At 44.0% G+C, this 19,099-nt stretch overlaps 2 protein-coding genes across 2 annotated transcripts; one reads left to right on the forward strand and one right to left on the reverse strand.

Moving 5' to 3' along the window:
* Positions 1 to 4,349: 4,349 nt before the first annotated feature.
* On the forward strand, positions 4,350 to 15,492 carry LOC138199419 (importin-4-like). The gene is made up of 30 exons (XM_069151487.1): positions 4,350 to 4,769; positions 5,055 to 5,141; positions 5,290 to 5,369; positions 5,478 to 5,519; positions 5,619 to 5,748; positions 6,362 to 6,541; positions 6,765 to 6,830; positions 6,936 to 7,037; positions 7,208 to 7,291; positions 7,856 to 8,011; positions 8,160 to 8,213; positions 8,319 to 8,428; positions 8,609 to 8,717; positions 8,992 to 9,121; positions 9,347 to 9,460; positions 9,784 to 9,897; positions 10,084 to 10,207; positions 10,498 to 10,609; positions 10,709 to 10,836; positions 10,949 to 11,026; positions 11,276 to 11,333; positions 12,244 to 12,349; positions 12,622 to 12,815; positions 12,902 to 12,952; positions 13,112 to 13,237; positions 13,708 to 13,934; positions 14,042 to 14,174; positions 14,350 to 14,454; positions 15,064 to 15,133; positions 15,352 to 15,492. The coding sequence occupies exons 1-30, from the start codon at positions 4,704 to 4,706 to the stop codon at positions 15,480 to 15,482; spliced, it is 3,267 nt and encodes a 1,088-aa protein (XP_069007588.1). The 5' UTR covers positions 4,350 to 4,703; the 3' UTR covers positions 15,483 to 15,492.
* An 853-nt stretch (positions 15,493 to 16,345) lies between these two features.
* Positions 16,346 to 17,963, reverse strand: LOC138199420 (uncharacterized). Its single transcript, XM_069151488.1, has 4 exons — positions 17,561 to 17,963; positions 17,255 to 17,354; positions 17,034 to 17,163; positions 16,346 to 16,511 (listed from the first exon to the last, which is right to left on the reverse strand). Exons 1-4 carry the CDS (start codon positions 17,773 to 17,775, stop codon positions 16,420 to 16,422), a joined length of 537 nt encoding a protein of 178 aa, XP_069007589.1. The 5' UTR covers positions 17,776 to 17,963; the 3' UTR covers positions 16,346 to 16,419.
* Positions 17,964 to 19,099: the final 1,136 nt, after the last annotated feature.

Raw genomic sequence — 19,099 nt, forward strand, 5'->3', positions numbered from 1 at the left:
CCCGGCGTACATATAGGTCCTGTAAAATGTAGTGAAGTCCAGCTTATGGAGCTCATCCATCCAACCAATTTTCTGCAGAGATAAAAACTCAAACTCAAACCTCAAAACTCAAATCCAAGAGCAGCTCAAGTCTTGGCACCAAACCGTCCAAGGAGTCCTCAGACGCATCAATACATGAGAGTGTGGGTTCTCTCCGGGTTCTCCGGCTTCCTCCCATCATCCAAAAACATGCACCTCAGGTCAGGTTACCTGGCGCCGCGCGAGTGGCAGCCTGCTGCAGCATCTCCCCCCTGAGAGCCCCCCTGCTGTAGTGAAGAAATTTCCCCTCGGGGATTAATAAAGTGTATAAAATAAAAAAAATAAAATAAAATAAAAAAAAAAGATCGAACTGGATTTGTCCTCCTGAAGCGGGTCCTGGAACACGAATAAAATCCAACTGGATAAGATCTTCTGATGCGCGAACTGGTCACAGTCTGGTGTATTAAGAATCGTTCCTTAAATATGAACACAATTTGGTACGGCCTCCTGAGACTCGACCCCCCCCCCCCCCCCATGTTTAACCACCAGGGTGGTGGGTAGGTGTTGTCAGCAGGTATGTGGGGGATTAAATTCCAGGCTCCTGGTGGCCCCGAAATGTTCACATTTAATTTCCTGCAATGGCAGCACACAAACCTTTAGTGCTTTTAACCCCTGATCACAAGTTTACTAGTTGCATGACTGATTTTGTTTTCAGGAGGCTCAGCTGCAGATTAATAGATTCTGGATCACAAGCATGGATATTTGATGAGGGTGGGTTTAAACCAGAAAGTCAAACCAGCTTCCCTTCTCTCCTGCCTTGTATGACATGGGGGACATTTTTTTCCCGCCATCAGCAAAACTTTTCAGAAAGATGGAATATTATCTTATTGCTTCATGTCTGCTGCTGTAGCAAAAAAATGTCCCCTTGGGGATTAATAAAGTAACTACCTAACCTAACCTAATAGGTGAGAGTGATCATTACCACCCAGCATGTGTGTTTTTACTCACCCTCCTTGTCTGTATTGAGGTCATGGTTCAAGGTAATGGTGTGAGAGAGTGATCAAAAGGAGAGGGTAAGGGACATCTCTAACTGAAGTCTGGCTCATTTGAATATGAATACACTGGAACTGGGGAATGGCCCCCCCTGTTTAACTGTCCATGTGGTGGGTGTTGTCAGCAGGTATGTGGGGGATTTCATTCCAGCCAATCACTTCCATTGATTCAGCTTACTCATTTTAAATATGTTTCAGGTTAGGAAACACAAAAACAGTTACAAAAAACAAAAGCAACAATTGATAAAGGTAAACCATTTTTAATTTAGCCCTCTTCTTTAACAATAAATGAACTGTACCTAAACTCACAACATTCACATTATTAAGGACCTGCTTAACTATTTTACTCAATGTCCCCAACATTGACTTGTGAGTTTTGCTGTATTCCCAATGTTGAACAGGCAAACCAAGCAGCTGCTTGGGAGCCCAGGGCTCCTCTTAATTTCCTGCAATGGCAGCACACAAACCTTTAGTGCTTTTAACCCCTGATCACAAGTTTACTAGTTGCATAACTAATGTTGTTTTCACCAGGCTCAGCTGCAGATTAATAGATTCTGGATCACAAGCATGGATATTTGATGAGGGTGGGTTTAAACCAGAAAGTCAAACCAGCTTCCCTTCTCTCCTGCCTTGTATGACATGGGGGAATTTTTTTTTTCCGCCATCAGCAAACCTTTTCAGAAAGATGGAATATTATCTTATTGCTTCATGTCTGCTGCTGTAGCAAAGAAATGTCCCTTTGGGGATTAATAAAGTCATGACCTAACCTAACCTAACCTAACTGAAGTCTGGCTCATTTGAATACGAATATGCTGGAACTGAGTACAGCCCCCTACTTTAAATACCAATTTACTTGATTTTGAATTGGGTATGGTCTACTGAGAATCGCCCCCCCCTGTTTAACTGTACATGTGGTGGGTGTTGTCAGCAGGTATGTGGGGGATTTCATTCCAGCCAATCACTTCCATTGATTCAGCTTACTCATTTTAAATATGTTTTAGGTTAGGGAACACAAAAAACAGTTACAAACAACAAAAGCAACAATTGATAAAGGTAAACCATTTTTAATTTAGCCCTCTTCTTTAACAATAAATGAACTGTACCTAAACTCACAACATTCACATTATTAAGGACCTGCTTAACTACTTTACTCAATGTCCCCAACATTGACTTGTGAGTTTTGCTGTATTCCCAATGTTGAACAGGCAAACCAAGCAGCTGCTACGGAGCCCCGGGCTCCTCTTAATTTCCTGCAATGGCAGCACACAAACCTTTAGTGCTTTTAACCCCTGATCACAAGTTTACTAGTTGCATAACTGATTTTGTTTTCACCAGGCTCAGCTGTAGATTAATAGATTCTGGATCACAAGCATGGATATTTTATGAGGGTGGGTTTAAACCAGAAAGTCAAACCAGCTTCCCTTCTCTCCTGCCTTGTATGACATGGGGGAATTTTTTTTTTCCTCCATCAGCAAACCTTTTCAGAAAGATGGATTAGGTTAGAGTGATCATTACCACCCAGAGTGTGTTTTTACACACCTTCCTTGTCTGTATTGAGGTAATGGTTCAATTAACTGTGAGACAATGAGTGAAAGGAGAGGGTAATGGCTGCATCAGCATCTCTAACAGAGCTCTGGCTGGCCTGGATGCATTTGTTTGATCTTGTAGAGGCCAAGACACACAGGAAGGATGGGGTTAATGTTGATGGAGTGTGTTGAGCAATGCATTAGCATTGGTAGGTGCCAAGAGGATTAGACAATGACCTCTGATGACAGGCTGACTGCATCCTGGTTTGTCTGTGCTTTTGAACCATGTATTCTGTCTGGCATTTGAAAGGCTGTGCAACAGTTAAAATAGGGTTATAATAGCCTTACATTTGTATAATTTTTTATTACGTTTGAAATGTATTGCATGTCTCCCTTTGAACAACTCAATAATAAATCAAACAGGAAACGGTAATCACCAGTCGGTTTATAACTAGAAACGTATAGTGCAGGGGTGTCAAACTCATTTTAGGTAAGGGACCACATACTGCCCACATTGATCTCAAGTGGGCCAGACCAGTAAATTCATAGCATAATAACGCATACATAACGACAATATTTCTCTATGTTTAAATCATTGGTGGAGGTTTTTGGATGATAAACCCTATTTTAAGGTTTTTCTACAATAAACTAGCAGATTGCCCCAGGCAGCCGCTTCTGCCTCCGGAGCAGACATCGCATTTACGCTGTTTTTGAAGCAATTACTGGATCGATTAAAACAATTACAACATGTTTGTACTCATAAACCTCCATATTCTCATAGAAATGCAATTTATGTCTTTCTGTAATTTTCACACTTAGCAAAGTCATCCTGGCGGGCCGTATGTTTGACACCCCTGGTATAGTGAGTTAGATTTATTGCAGTCCTCAGACGACAAGTGAAGATTTTGCTCAGTCCGAGAGTAAATTGCTCTCTGAAGATGTCTTTGTTTGTGTGTGTGTGTGTGATTTTTATATTTAACCCCATTTTTTGTTGTTGTTTTAAAAGTCTGCCACGTTGCTGTTGTATCTTGTCACTCCCACTTTTCCCCAAATCACCCAGGCCTGCAACAAATAAGGCACTTTGATTTAAATGCACAGTCAGTAACTTCTTCTTCATCTTGTATTTAACATTTGATGGAAGTAAAAGTATAATTGGGGCAATATAAAGTATCAAAAGCACTAATCTTGGTGAACTGCCCCTTATATTATGATATGATAAATAAGACTGGATTATCATGAATAAATTTATGTCATCATAACTTTGCAGGTGTTGATTAAATTTCCAACAATATAGTAATTTCAGATGATTGTAACTTCAGTTTCCCCTACCATTGTAGGAACATATCCATCCATCCATCCATCAATCATGTATGTGTGTATGTATGTTACATACTGAGTGGGACATTTTATAGTAGAAACACACTTATGTACAAAGTACAGAACATTTTTTGTTATTATTAACAAACAAATATTGTTAAAATAATTAACAATAATTAATTATTAATTATTGTTAACAATTAATATTGACATTGTTTTACTTTCTGTTTGAGAATCGACAGAAAATGTATTTGCAACACTTTCTGACTATCAATTTATTGAAGTAATTAATCAACACGGAAACGTGCCCCAAAACTCTCAGCTTCTCAAACGCGGGGATTTGTCCTCCTCTCCATTTGAAGGCGCTGTTTGTTTGCACGACACTGAAAATCCCCGCAATCTGCAGGTCCCTTTAACTCATCTCACGTGGAACCTCCGGCCGGTTCTGCCCCGCGTGCTGGCCGTTGAAGCGTTCACAGACCAGCTCGAGCTGAAGGCTCCAACCTGTCACTCTCTTCCTCGGCTGGAAAACTTCGTGACACACCCGACGATTTAAAAGAGACTTTTTCTTTCTTTCTTTCTTTCTTTTTTAATTCCCCACGACAAAACTCGTTTCGTTCGCTTTTAAACATTTCCAGAGAGACTTTGTTTACATATTTGACAAGTGTAGCACACTTGTGTAAGCCAAACCAAACCCGCGACGGGACAACGTTTTACCTATTTATTTAGAAATATAGACGTCAACGGTCACGACCAGATTTAGTGAAGGTGAAATCACTGAACTATCGAAATGACGGAGGAACTCGAGCAAATTCTTTTAAAGCTGACGCAGCCTGATAACGCGGTTATTCAGCAGGTAAACACCGTAAATAACTTTGTTAAAGTTGAGGTTGAAAACTAACGTTACCGGTTAGAGGTAACGGTTACGGACTGAAGCTCGCTGACAGACACGTTAACGTCTGGTAACGGACGTCTGGATAACTGTCAAAATATCGGTGACTGTTTTAGTAAAACATGTCACTTGAAAGGGAAATCTAGGCTTAGGATTGTCGGTCATTTTGGAGCCCTGTTGTTGTTGTTGTTGTTGTTGTACTGTAACACGTGGTAGTCAATCGAGCTCGTACCTTTTGTCTCATTTTAGGCCACAGTCCAGCTGAAACAAGCTTTTAAAGACCCGGCCATTATACCGGCCCTGTGTGCTGTCATGAGCGGCTCCCGAAACCACCAGGTACCGTTTTATCTCAGAGGAGCCATCATGTCCACAACTAGTGTGTATGAGAGAGAGAGAGAGATGGGTGTCATGTCACTGTGTGGGTTCATCTACATAAACAGAGCTTTCATCCTTTTCTCCTTCTTTTTTTTTTTGATGAGTACAGATTCGTCAGTCAGCTACAGTGATGCTGAGGATGAGAGTGAAGAAACACTGGAAGAAGATCAGCCCCAATGACAGAGAGAGGTTCGCTTTGTACTTTTCTTTATTGCTATTGTAACACTGAAACCAGCTGGTCTATTTGAAACGAAGTTGAATCAGCTGTGATTGTAATAGTTGCTTTCGTTCACACAGCCTGAAGGCGCTGGTGTTGCAGGCCTTCATGCAGGAAACAGAGTAAGCATATTGTTGTAAATGACATTGACGCTGATAAAACGTGAACTACATTATGCAGCTCTACCTATTTATGAACACCTGTGTATCTCTGCTTTGCAGGCACACAGTTCAGCACTCGCTCTCCCAACTGTGCGCAGTGATGGTGAAACATGAGACACCAGACCGCTGGCCTGCCCTGCTGCAGCTTCTCAATCAGTCCACCAAGAGCAGCAACCCTAATGACAGACAGGTACACTGATGATGCAACAGTTAGGAAATGCAAGGTTAAATAATCAAATAAATTAAACATGAACTGTAATTTTGAAATAAGACCTTCAAAAAGTTTTAGTTTGAAAGCACCCATAATTATCAGCTGATTAATGGTTACTTTGAGTTGGTAAGCCATGTTTGTATAATTTAGTTCCCCCTGTATGTGGCGGCAGGCTGCTTTCACATTAGAGCACTGACACCTGAACTTCAAGCTTGGCGGTCAGGAACTTTGCATCTCTGCCTGGATGTGACGGATTCTCTGGATGTCTCAACAGATTGCTTGTGTTTCAGCCCTTACGTGAAAAGACGGTCTGCCGCTGTCTTTCAGAGTAGGCGGCGTGAGAGTGTGAGTGAGTGAAGCTGCATGGTGCTGCAGTGGGAGTCAGACATCTTGCTCACAGGTTTCAAAACGGTTCAAGCATCAAAAGTGTCATCCTCTTGGACAGATTAAAAATAAATAAATAAAAAATGCAGAAAAAAAAAAATGGGTCGCCAAATATCCGTCAATTTAAATGTGCGGCCCGCCCAAGTAAAGTATATGTATGGGAAACCCTGATATTCTTGGAAATATCAACTCTCTTTTGTCCGATCAGGTTGGCCTGCTGCTGCTGAATAAAGTGATGGAATCCAATCCCGAGTCTTTCAAGCCTCACTACTGCCAGCTGATACAGCTGTTCAGTACTGTGCTGCAGGACCTCAGCAACCCATCAGCCTTGTACTACTGCATCCTCACTCTCACAGCCATAACTGCATACACTGGCACAGAAGAGATGGTGAGGCAGTGCTACTGTTTTCCCTTTGACATCTGTCAAGAGCTTCAGATAACGTGGAGACATTTAAGCCAGTACAGATGGGATTCATTTACAATTGCATTACTTTAGTTGTATCACAAATTAAGTTTAAACAAACAAGTATTCAAGCTAAAATGTGGTAATTTTGAAAATCTAGAAGATGCTTTTTAATGAGTAAATGAAGTGACATTTTTGTGTCCCACAGAACCAGATGCGTTCTCTTATCCCCAGTGTGATTGTTGCTCTGAAACACCTCATCAAGTCTGATCAGGTAAATTGTGACATTTTCACGTGTACTGTTGTTTCTGTTTGCCAGTCAAGTCTAAAAGTGGATAAACCAGATGTGCTAATTTACCGGGGATGTCTGTCTGCACAGGACGAAGCCAGTGAGGCCATGGAGGTATTTAATGAGCTCATGGAGAGTGAGGTGTCCATCATCATCCCTCATGTTGCTGAAATGGTTCGCTTCTGCTTGGAGGTGAGATCGAAGCGTCTGCATTCTGTTTTTTCTCACTGATTTTGTATTCTGAATTTAATTTCAATTTCTAAAAACACAACGTTTGTCATCAAAGAGTCTTGCGTGAGAATTTTATCTGTGTGTGTGTGTGTGTGTGTGTGTGTGTGTGTGTGTGTGTGTGTGTGTGTTAGGTGGGCAGTGACACCACACTGAGTGACTCTGTGCGAGTGAAAGCCCTCTCTTGCATCGCCTTCCTCATCAAGCTGAAGAGCAAGGTAGGAGTCACCCAGCAGCTCCTATGAATAAAGGGTCTATATCTGTCCTTCAATTTATAATGAATAACAAAGTTGGAGACCAAGACAATAAATATCTGAGGTGTATTTAGTCATGGAGCACCTCAAGCCCTCTGGTTCTATTGTAAAAGGAGACAGCTCTCAATTTCATCTGTCTCTCTGTGTTGTCTTTATTTTCATGGCCACAGAGGTAAAGTTGTATGTAGAGATTGTTGTAGAAGGTATTCATACAGTATTGTTTAAAAATGTTCTCCATCCTCTGACCGCAAGTTAAATGTTCAAATGTCCATTAATTCTTTGTGAAGTTTCTTCCTCTGAATTTTTTTTTTTTACATTTGTGGCGTATACAGAAGCTTTTAGAGGTACAGATTATAAAACCACACCCTTTTGGGAATCAAAAACATTTCATGTTTTCTCAATCTTTTCTTGATTGCATCCAGAAGAAAAACATTTATTTATTTATATCAGACTTTTCTGGCTCAGCTCATTTTGTGCAGCACCAACGAGTAAAAAAAAGAATTGTCTTTCTTTTTCTCCACTTTGTAGACGGTGCTGAAGCAGAAGCTGCTGAACCCCATCCTGCAGACCATTTTCCCTGTTCTGACTGCCACTCCTCCACCTGGTGAGCAGGACCCGGAGGACGAGGAAGATGACAGTGGAGATGGAACAGACAATGAAAGTCCCAAACACTGCGCTGCTCAGGTTGAGACAACTTCTTAAACTGTGTTCAGATGAAGTGTGTTCTTCTATTGTCTTATTGTTTTGTGACTAAATTTACTTTGGAGAAACTTAACATCAGTGTGCAGTTTCCAGTCAAATTTCCCTGATGGACATGTTTGTTTATTTTCAGATTATTGACACTATGGCACTCCATATGCCTCCAGAGAAACTGTTCCAACAACTAGTAAGTCATGGAGACGTTGGCTAACTCTATAGGAAGTTCACCAAGGAAGATCTCTGACATGTAATACTGCTTTTTAACAGTATTACGTTGTGTCTTGTGCATTAGATGCCCCTCACTCAGGCCTGCCTTGCTAGTGGAGACCCGTATTCGAAGAAGGGGGGTCTCATGGTTCTTGCTGTGCTGGCTGAAGGATGTGCAGACCACATACGCACTAAGTACGTCCAGTTGACATTTAAATACGTTCTTTTGACTTTCTCTTTTGTTCCTTTATTTTTCTTTGAGGAAGCACACATTTTATGAGCGGACACGCACAGATTTTTGTTGTCGGTCGGGCGATTTATAATAATCACAAAGATTTGAGTCAGCTCGCCTTCTTGTCTGTATGCCCGTGTTAGGATGCTGTCTTCAGTGCTGCAGACAGTATGTCAGAGTCTTTCAGACAACAATCAGGTGGTGCGCAGCGCCGGCCTTTTTGCCCTCGGACAGTTCTCTGAACATTTACAGGTGAGTCAGGACACGCGTCACATCAGTCTGTAGTTCACGAAGCTGCTTTCTTTGCACACATGCTTTTCAAGTTTACTGCCCCCATGCATTTACTTAGAGTACCACTTAACTGTTATTATTAAATGAATACTCTGTACTTTATGTGCACACATACATCTGTAGTTTTGCTGAATACATTAATTATTATGGTTATGAATAAAAAATAAATTTAAAAAAAAGTGTAACTTGTCTCAGTTTCTTTGACTTCATTTTATACCCTTTTTTTGCTTCCTAGCCCGAAGTGAGTAAGTTCAGTGCAGAGCTGATGCCTTTGCTGCTGGGTTACCTTTCGTCCTTGAACGGAGCCAAGGTTGGTCACGTCATTAAAGCCTTTTATGCCTTGGAGAACTTCATGGAGAACCTCGGTAAGCTGATGAAAGCCTAATATTATACACCTCATCCACTGCAAGAGGAAACATGGAACTTGCAGCGATCTTAACTTTCCTGACATCCTTTTAAATTCTCGCTGAACTCCAAAAACTTCATTATTAAACTAATCGGTAGTGTTGGTTTCAGAAGTTCTACTTGGTAAGTAGAGAATCACTCAGTAACCACAAGCTTTATCTTTTTTTGTGTGTTCGTCTAAACAGGAGCTGATATCGAGCCCTACCTGCCCACCCTGATGGAAACCATGTTGTCTGCTCTCAACACCACTGACGTCGTCAAGATCAAAGAACTAGCTGTGTCGGCCATCGGTGCCATAGGTAAGAGGGTGTCAACAATTTATCCAGAGACCTGAACAACTAAATAATCATGCAGTTTAGTGTCTCATCCTCTGTGCTGTTGATTCAGCTCATATAGGTACATTCTTTTTCTTCTGAATTTAAAGCACATGAAGGTGGTTAAAGGTGGTTTGAGAGCATCGATTTGAGCTTTAGTTTGCCAGTATTTAGATGTGCAGCTCTGTACAAATTGCAGACCCTCGGTCAACTGAGACACAAGTCATCAAACAAATCTGTTATTTCTTAATTGAAAAGGAAGTGACCCGGTCCTGAATTACTGTAAATCACTTTACTTTTGTCATCAGCCAACGCTGCCAAGGAGCTGCTGGTTCCCTACTTCCCTGTAGTTATTGAAAGCCTGAAGGGCTTCCTGACTGCCACCACAGAAGAAATGAGGTCTCTGCAAACTCAGTCCTTGGGTAGGTTAACTCCCCGACATTGAATCTAAACCTAAAAGTGAGATTTATAGAACAGGTATTTTGTCACACAATGTCTGTGGGTTTTGTTTAACTCCGAGTACGTCGAGCACAAACTCGACAGCCTGAGTGAGTGAATGGATGATGATGATGATGATGATGATGATGATGTTTTTCTGATGCTATCAGATACTCTCTCTGTGCTGGCCCGCACCATCGGCAAAGACGTCTTCAGTCCTCTTGCAGCGGAGTGTGTTCGGCTGGGCCTCAACCTCACCGACACCATCGATGACCCGGACATCAGACGCTGCACGTATGTAACTTACGTGTGTATTTTCTCCAGAACAAACACTGCACAAAATAAACCATGAAAATTGCTGATTCAGGTAGTTAAGTACATAAAATGTTCTGATTTTAAAAACATGTATGGACTTGTCTTCATTTCAATGGGATGGATTTTGTTCTAATTTCCTGAGAAATATTATTTTGGGCCCTCCATGCTAAAGCTGTTCCTCTGTTTGTTGTTGTTTTCATGGACTGAAGTAATATCTGTGATTGTGTGTGACGTTTCCTTCAGCTCTCTGTGTCTGTCCGTCCTCTCAGGTACAGTCTGTATGCTGCTGTATCCACAGTCAGCCCGGACTGCCTGACTCCTCACCTCACCGCCATAACAACTGTCATGCTGCTCGCCCTGAAGTCCAATGAAGGCATCACGGTATAAACTCTGCACACAACACTCTGAAAGCCGGTTTAGAAACTATTCCTATTATAAAAGATGCAGCGTTTCACTTTTCATCCTCCGTGTTCTCGTCAGGCTCACATCGAGGAGGACAAGACATTCGTCCTGCTGGACGACGACGACGATGACGACAATGAGGACGGAAAAGATGAAGGGGATTTGTTGGAGGATGAAACGGAGCGAGACGTCCATGATGTAGCAGGGTAGGGCTCACACACACACACACACACACACACACACACACACATATGCATTTATTAACTCCATGTTGAAAGGAAGACGCTCAGCTTGATTCCACATCTGTCCATCTGTCAGGTTCAGTGTAGAAAACGCCTACATTGATGAGAAGGAGGATGCCTGTGACTCACTGGGAGAGATGGCCTTCAACACGGGGTAACAGACATTTACAGTACATCTAGTCTTGGCATTTATTTAATGCTCCCGTCTGACTCTACTCTCTCCAGCGGTTATGTTCAAAATCCTTTTTTATTTTTTTATTTTATTAAAGTGACTGTTTTTTATTTTGTATTCTTTCTAATTTGTCAGTGTGTGTTTTAAATAATCTTCTCACTCTGTCAGATTTCTGGTGTGAATATGTGAGTTAACGTTTCTACTGGTGTTGCTGTGGTTTTGCCCTGATAGTGCTGCCTTCCAGCCCTTCCTGGAGTCCAGCTTCCAGCAGGTTTACGAGATGAGAGATGTAAGTTATTTTGGTTGACTGGGTGGCCGATCATCCCTCTTCGTCTAATGTCCTGTGAAGGGCAACGGTGGCCTGTAATAGTGCATAAATTGTGTCACTGTGGATCTGTGTTGTAGCCGTGTTAGGATGCTTAATATGTCTTTTATCAGGATTTTTAGTCAGATTCAAAAGCTATTTTCACAGATTGAAACATTTCTTTTGATTTGGGAACCATTGGTGATAAGATCTGCTCTATTCCCATCAACGGCTCACAATAAGGCTCGACACGGAAATCTGGCTAATAGTCAAAGCTGCTGAAAACAAAACCCGTTTATATGTTTTAGGTCATGAATACATCGTTTTTTTTCTTTTAGCGCTGATACTTATAAAAATTTCTCTCAGTACATCTTTTCTTTGTCTGTTTATCTGTATTTGCTGGTTCAGTGTTCTGTATTGTCGCCTCTTACCAAGAAAGTACTGAGTTTAAACCTCACTGGAGAAGACCGGCCTTTCTCTTGTGTTTCATCTCACCTCAGGAATAATGCTTGTTGATGAAAACTCTGACCTCAGAGATGGAGTTGGTCTGCAGGCACGGCTGTGTTGAATGTAGAAGTTAAATATACCTCAAACTAATAATGGATAGGAAGACAAATAATGAGTTAACCAGCATCCCTGGATGATTGACCTTTGTTTGCCCTCTAATGTCCTGATCTTGTGGTTGTTGGTCCTGCTTGGACGTAGGATCACTTCTACATTTGTTCCCCTGGTGTTGATTCAAAATTGATGTCTTTGTCTTCCTAAACAACTCTTCAGAAGGGCAGCTTCTGTGCCTATTGTTGGATGGTGTCTCCTCTTGTGACCCCATTAGCATGTCATTTATGTGTGTGTGTGTGGCTGTAACTTGATGCTGTTTTGTATTCTCCCTCCCCAGTTCCCCCACGAGGACGTCCGCAGGGCAGCATTTGGCGCAATGGGCCAGTTTTGTCGAGCTCAGCACAACACGTGGAAGGAGAATCCCAATGAGGCCAACCACCAGGGTAATACAGGACACGGGGTCACAGACATGGGCAGCGCTGATATCTACTGGAGTGAAGTTTTGTAATTAATGAAATCAAGGCAGATAAAGAAGGTTTTAAGCCGATATGAGGGGCAATCAAAAAGTTGAGAGACGGCTCCTTTTTTGACTTTCATGGAGGAGGTGGAAGCTATAAACTTTGTGAATAATTATTCCAGTTTTATCACTGCTTTTGCCTTCGACTAATGTAAACTGTCCCGGGCTTCCTTCCTGTACATGTTGTGACTTGTCCAGCTCTGCTGAAGCTGCTGGATTTGGTGCTCCCTTGCTTTGTGGAAACGGTGCGAACAGAACACGAGCGTCTGGTTGTAATGGGGGTCCTGGAAACCATGAATAACGTCATTAAGTCCTGCAAGGACCAGGCTTTCAAAAACCCTTCACGCCTTAAGGAGATAAGCTACGTCATCCGTGATGTCCTCAAGAAAAAGGTGAGAGGTCAGGGTGCTAATCACTTCACAGGAATAATGCGTCTTTGGTCAATGTTTCACTAATGTTTGCTTCCTCTGTCCTTCAGACTGTCTGTCAGGACAGTGGATGTGATGAAGCTGGTGATGAAGAACAACAGGTATCGCATGTTCGCCACACTCATGAGCATTAAAGTCTGTCTACACCTGCCAGATACAACTGATCTATTCAAGCTTTTGTTGATCCAGTTGTTTTTCTGTACATGTTGTTGTTGTTGTTGTCCAGATATTTAATGTGCTTTCTGTTCTGTGTGTTTCAGGCAGAGTATGATGCAATGCTCCAGGAGTTTGCGGGGGAGGGGATCCCATTGGTGACCGCCTCTGTTCCTGCAGACACTTTCTTCCCTTTCCTCAACGACCTGCTGCCTCTCATCATGAGCAAAGCCGTGAGTGTGGACGCACTGACGTGGACGGGGGTTTGACAGGAGCCCATTTACTCCAAAAGTAAAACAAAGACGACGGTCTGAGTGGTCAGCAAAGGCAGTTTTACTTTGTCTCTCTGAGACAAAGGGCAGTGAGGAGGGAACCAATTTAAATGGAACAAGCTCATTCTCAGAGAAGCAGGTTTCTCAGGTTTCTTGACAATGGGATTGTTTTAGTAGAAACAAGGATGCTCTGTGTTGCAGGGAAATCAACCTGCACAGTTGAGCAGTTTTAAAGATGGGAGACGAGCAAATGGTGGAGGTTCAGCGTGTCCTGTGTCGGTATCACTTTGTTCCTTCAAACACAAATTGGAGGATTTCGCAGCCTTAAAGGAGCTTCCTTTTGTTTGCTAAGTGCCGTCCTTTTTTGTAAAGGAGTGATTTGACAGGAGGTAGAAATGTATTTGACCCCACTGATACTTTTCTCTTCGAAGAAATCCTCGTGCACCGTGGCAGACCGCTCCTTCTCTGTGGGCACGATCGGGGAAATCCTCCAAGCCCTTGTGAGTGTGTCGGGGGGGCAGGGAGTGGCGGGCCGACTGTCTAATCGTCTGCTTCCCGTGCTGGTAGCCGGGGTGAGGGACAGCGACTCGGAGGTCCGCAACAACAGTGTGTTTGGACTCGGATGCCTGGCTCAGGCAGCCGGACCCATCGTCGTATCGTATCCTTTTGACCCGCGGATGTTTCTGTCTGGAACGAGTGTATGTTAACGCAACATTTAAAAAAAACCCATCACAGAGAGCTGGTCCTTAGCAAAGTGTGTTACAGAGACTATCCCATGATGCTCTCCGTGTTCTCCAACCTGCTGACCAAGGAGTCAGACATCAGGGTGATTGACAACCTATGTGCTGCTCTCTGCAGGATGATTATGAGCAACGTGGACGCCGTACCTCTCGAGCAGGTTTGTCCTGACGAGACGACCGAGACCGTTTTCACTCGTCTTTACCGAAACATACTTTCGCAAATGAGAAATTTACAATCAACTGAACCAACGAGAGGAATTTCCAGCGCAGACGTGCACGGTGTGCAGTCTGCGGAAGTAGTTCAGTCTCACGACTCGCTGTGTTCACCGACAGGTCGTTCCTGCCCTGATAAACAAGCTTCCTCTGAAAGAGGACCTGGAGGAGAACAAGACGGTGTTCAGCTGCCTGGTGATGCTCTACACTCACAGCCCTGCTCTGGTACAGAAACACACCTGAACCTGCTGCTGACGTTTCCAGCGGAGACCATATGTGCTGAGATTTTGTCTCTGTTGTGATCCGAGTTGGAATTTAAATACGATCTTACTATTTAATAATAATAATAATAATAATAATAATAATAATAATAATAATAATAATAATAATAATAATAAAAAAAAGAAGCTCTCCGTCCACGTGCGGTCTGGAAAAATGTGGATTTATAATTTTCCCCAAAACAAACACATGAAGGATTTTTGTCATTATTCTGCGTTCATGGTGCTTTGCATGGACCACTATCAATCTTTCAATCATTTTTTTTTTAAAGTTTTTTTTTATTAGATGTTATTTGTTAAAACACGGTATTCTTCTTCAAACCCTCCACATTGTAAATACAGGATCAAAGAGTAAATGTGGCTTTGCAAGATGACAACAGGATTAAACATTCGATTCAGAACAGACTTCACAGATCTCACGTACTCGGAGGAATATGCTGAACTGTAGACCGTCTCTGACATTGAAGGCGTGTTTGGTTCATGGAGTTGGATGCTGATATTGAACAGTTTTTAAAAAAAATCATTTTAAATGTTCTTTTTTATTTTTTTATTTCAGCTTGTGAAGATGATGAAGCCCATAATAGCTGCTTCCAGTCACATCATCGGCAACAAGGACGTTGATGAAGGTGAACATTTCTTTTGCGGCGGACGGCCTGTTTTTCCTGCGTTGAAAAGTCGCCGTCTTGAACGTACGGCGGCGGAGTAGTTTCACCTTCTCCGATTCTCCCGTTTCCTGTCGGCCCGTCCCGGCGCGGTTCTCTTCTCGGCGTTTTGTTGTCGTTCGGCGGGGCGGCGTCTTTGTCTCGCTGTCTTCTCTGACTCTGAGTTTGTGTCTCCTCCCCAGAAACCCAGAACACTTTTGTTGTACTGATGAGAGTATTTGCCCAGAACCACAGCGCAGACTTCAACGCCGCCGTGACCTCACTTCCTGCCGAGCAGCAGACCAAACTGAGCGCGGCCGTCGGCGCCTCGTAGCCCCGACGCGTCCTTCCACTCTTCAGCGACAGCCGGACAAGACCAGCAAATTTGATACTGTAGGTGGAAGCTGGGACATTGGTGTGTGACGCGTCCCCACAATGATCTAAATACAGCAATTCAACCATTCTACTGAAGTTATTATTACATTCAGCGGTTCTGCGTCAGAGTATTAACTTGTAATTTATTTGCTGATGTGCGTGCTGTGTTGGAAGTTTTATTATTTTAGGTTCCGGTTTGCCATCCTGTGTTGCTGTTTAGTTTTCCTGTTATTCCTGTAAACTGCGACTGTCCCCTTTTTCCACTGTTGGAACAGACTTCTGGCTCCGCTGTGAGAGTGTCGAGCAGTTCATCGACTCTCCTGATAAATTCTTTCATTCCCGTCTCCCTTTGTGAGCCAGCAGGATTTAACCTGAGGAGTTTTCTCTTCTTACTCAGAGATTCCTCTGCTGAGGTAACAACACTGCTGTGAAACCCCGCAGCTCATCGACCAACCGGACATTCTCTCAGATGTTATTTAAAAAAAAAGAAAAAGAAAGAAGGGGAAAAAAAAAAGCACTTGCTTTCCCGTCAGTAGTCTGTTAATGCGCAGCAACACAAGCTTTGTCCATATGCAGCTGAATTCAATCTGTTGGTTCTACTTTAAAAACAAGAATGCCGCAACACAATTTGAAGAAAGGCATAAAAGCTTTTTACAAACGCAACACAAATTGAACAGGATAATACGATGCCGGCAAATCTTGCCGTGCAGTTAAAGGCGAGTCACTCGGCCTCACTTCACTGTACAAAGAGAAAGGGACAACATTTCAAAGCCTCTAAATAAACATAAACTTGCATCAACAATGTGCTTTGCTGTGGGAAAGTCGAACATTCTTGCGAGCTTTTTTTTTTTTTTTTTTTTTCTTCTTAGTTTGGATGACGGTGATTCTGTCGCTCCTCAGATCTCTCGTTGTCCCTGAGCCTCGGTAAAACTGGGCTGCTGGTTCTCCATGTCCACGGTCATCTCCACCGGTGTCAGTCCGTCCTCCCCTGATGCAGCAGACAGAGACAAGCCTTTTAAAAACACACACACACACACACACACAGCACAGCACTTGAACTACTCGGGACAGATTCCACACATTCAGAACAGCTTATGGATGAAGTCAAACGAGTGGAAACACAACAAGGAGGATTTACAGCTGGGTTTAACGACGGTGTGCTCCATCTCTAGCGTTCTGCTTTAATCTGCACAGAAGCATTTCATTCTGCTACACGGCTGAATTGTGGGGTCCGGACTTTGAACACATTCCTGACCCTGTTGAGGTCTAACTGTTTTATTTGGACACCGCTGTAAGGTTTGGGATGACCTCATTTCTGAGCCCGAGGCTCTACTGGCACGCTGCCGTGATCCACATCGGTCTGACGGGTCGGCCGCTACCCGAGCGGGGTCGCAGCAGCAGCCCGGGCTGAGAGACTTCTAGCAGAAATACGTCCTCCCTCATCGTTTTGATGAGAGCGAACACGCGTCGCCTGGGACGGCAGCAGAAACGCCGGGAAAAGCTTCCGGACCTGCGTGTCTCTGTTTCCAGGGCAGAATGTTGATCCCGGTGCGGCAGAAGGAGCGGTCGGTGTGGGCCTCGGTGCTGTACAGGATCTCCTGCAGCTGCTTGTCTCCGGGCTTCTGGGCTTTCACTCGCACCTGCAGCAGAATTAACACATCCGGGTCATTTCTCTTCAGCCCCTCGGACAACTTTCTGTGTCCGTCCGTACAGATGGATCTGAAATCTCACCTCCAGGATGGTGATCTCCTTCTCCTTCAGCTTCCCTGCTTTATTCTTCACCTGCGTCTTCTTGGTGTCGACCCAGACCACCCTCTCCTTCACCTCTGACCTGGACACACACACACACACACACACACACACACACACACACACACACACACACACATGACTGCACGCACCTTTTAATATCTAAAACGGACCCTTTATAGAACACCCCACACACACACACACACACACACACACACACACAGTCTCTCTCTCACACTCTCGCGCGCACACACACACACACACACACACACACAGCAGGAGACTCACTCTTGGATGCCCAGATCGGCCAGCGTGGTGTCCAGGAAGGGGAAGGGTTGGTGCGCCGGGTCGGGCTGCACCTCGATGGGCAGCGTCACCGACATGGGGACGTCCCACTCCAACTCAACGCGCACTATCTTGGCGGGTGAGCCGGGGATCTCCCGTCCTGCCGCGTCCTCCGGTTCTCCGTTGGCCTGCTCCACTCCGGCCTCCCCCTCCTCCATTAAGCTTTTTGTCTCGTCTGCCGCCAGCTTGACTCACTGATCTGTATCTTAAAACAAAAAACAAAAAAAGCGCAAAAAGGAAAAACCCCTCTCCGCCTCTGCTTGATCTGAGGATCTAGGCGTTATCTCCCTGACTGGCGCTCTGCTCCTTCTGTATTCACCGCCGTGTCGCTGCTGCGTCCTCCTCCTCTCTGGGGCCGATGATTCACAGCTCTGCGTCCTCCGATGATGATGATGATGATGATGATGAAGGCCTCTGGAAAGTGTGAACGTGTGTGATGCGTACAGACTTGCGCTCGGCCCTCCGGGCTGATATATGCAGCCGGTGTTGGACGTGTGTTATGTGTCGCTCAGACGTTAGGTTTATTAGACTGTCAGGGTGGTGATGGACGGGCGCTGCTGTTTGTACTGGCAGGTGTCCGTGTGGATGATCGGTCTGACCGGGACACCGTGAAGTCCCCGTTCAGCTTCAGCTGTAAGTGGGGGACGTCCAGTCTGTTCAGAAATGCTTCCTCGCGTTGGAGCGGGCTCCGTGCGGTGACCCGAAACATTCGAATGTGAGGAGGTCACGTCGGGTTCAGCGTGGACAACAGATTTATGACTGTAATGAGATGATCTGCTCTGCATTCCTGCGCTCATCATTGTTTCTCCCCCGTCCTCTCCGTCTCATTTCTCTTGACAGCGGAGGTGAACAGCAGCTTGATAAATCGGGCTTTCACGGCACGGCGACACATTTTCCACTTCTGAAATATGCCCTCGGGCTGCAAACGTCCGAGGCGGCTGCTTTACAGGACACAAACATGGGACGTGTGTTGTAACCAACGCTGCGCTCTCGTCCCACTAAAGCAGCACTGTGGACTCAGCATGTCACATTCCAGCGGCGGCCACCATGAATCCTCACAGAGACCACAGCTTCACGTCAGCACACGGGGACACGACGACGGAAACTTTGGCTCTGGAGCAGGTTCTCATTGTTCAAAGGAGCAAACCATATTTTTGTATTCACTATATATTTATATGAATCACTTGAATTTGAAAAGCTTTGCTCCTGCAGATTAATACGTGGAGAATTTCCACTTTACATCATCTTTAAAGGTCCCTTATTGACATCCGTGATGTGCCGTCTTTACGTTTGTGGTTTTAAGTACCAAAAACCATCTTCATATATTCGTACCAAGAACCGGCTGATATGTGTCGGTATCTTTATGGCGCATTAATGACTCTCTCTTCTGATTGGCTGACGTGTCTGAGTGACCACAGGTTTGCTTCGGTCTTGTGGCTTGACAGCTTTGTGAGGAAATGACTGTTCGGTGTTTATTTATTT

Source organism: Embiotoca jacksoni, unplaced genomic scaffold (assembly GCF_022577435.1).
Source record: "Embiotoca jacksoni isolate LCO1_2020_lvr unplaced genomic scaffold, fEmbJac1.0.p SCAF_17, whole genome shotgun sequence".
Classification (NCBI taxonomy): Eukaryota; Metazoa; Chordata; class Actinopteri; family Embiotocidae; genus Embiotoca; species Embiotoca jacksoni.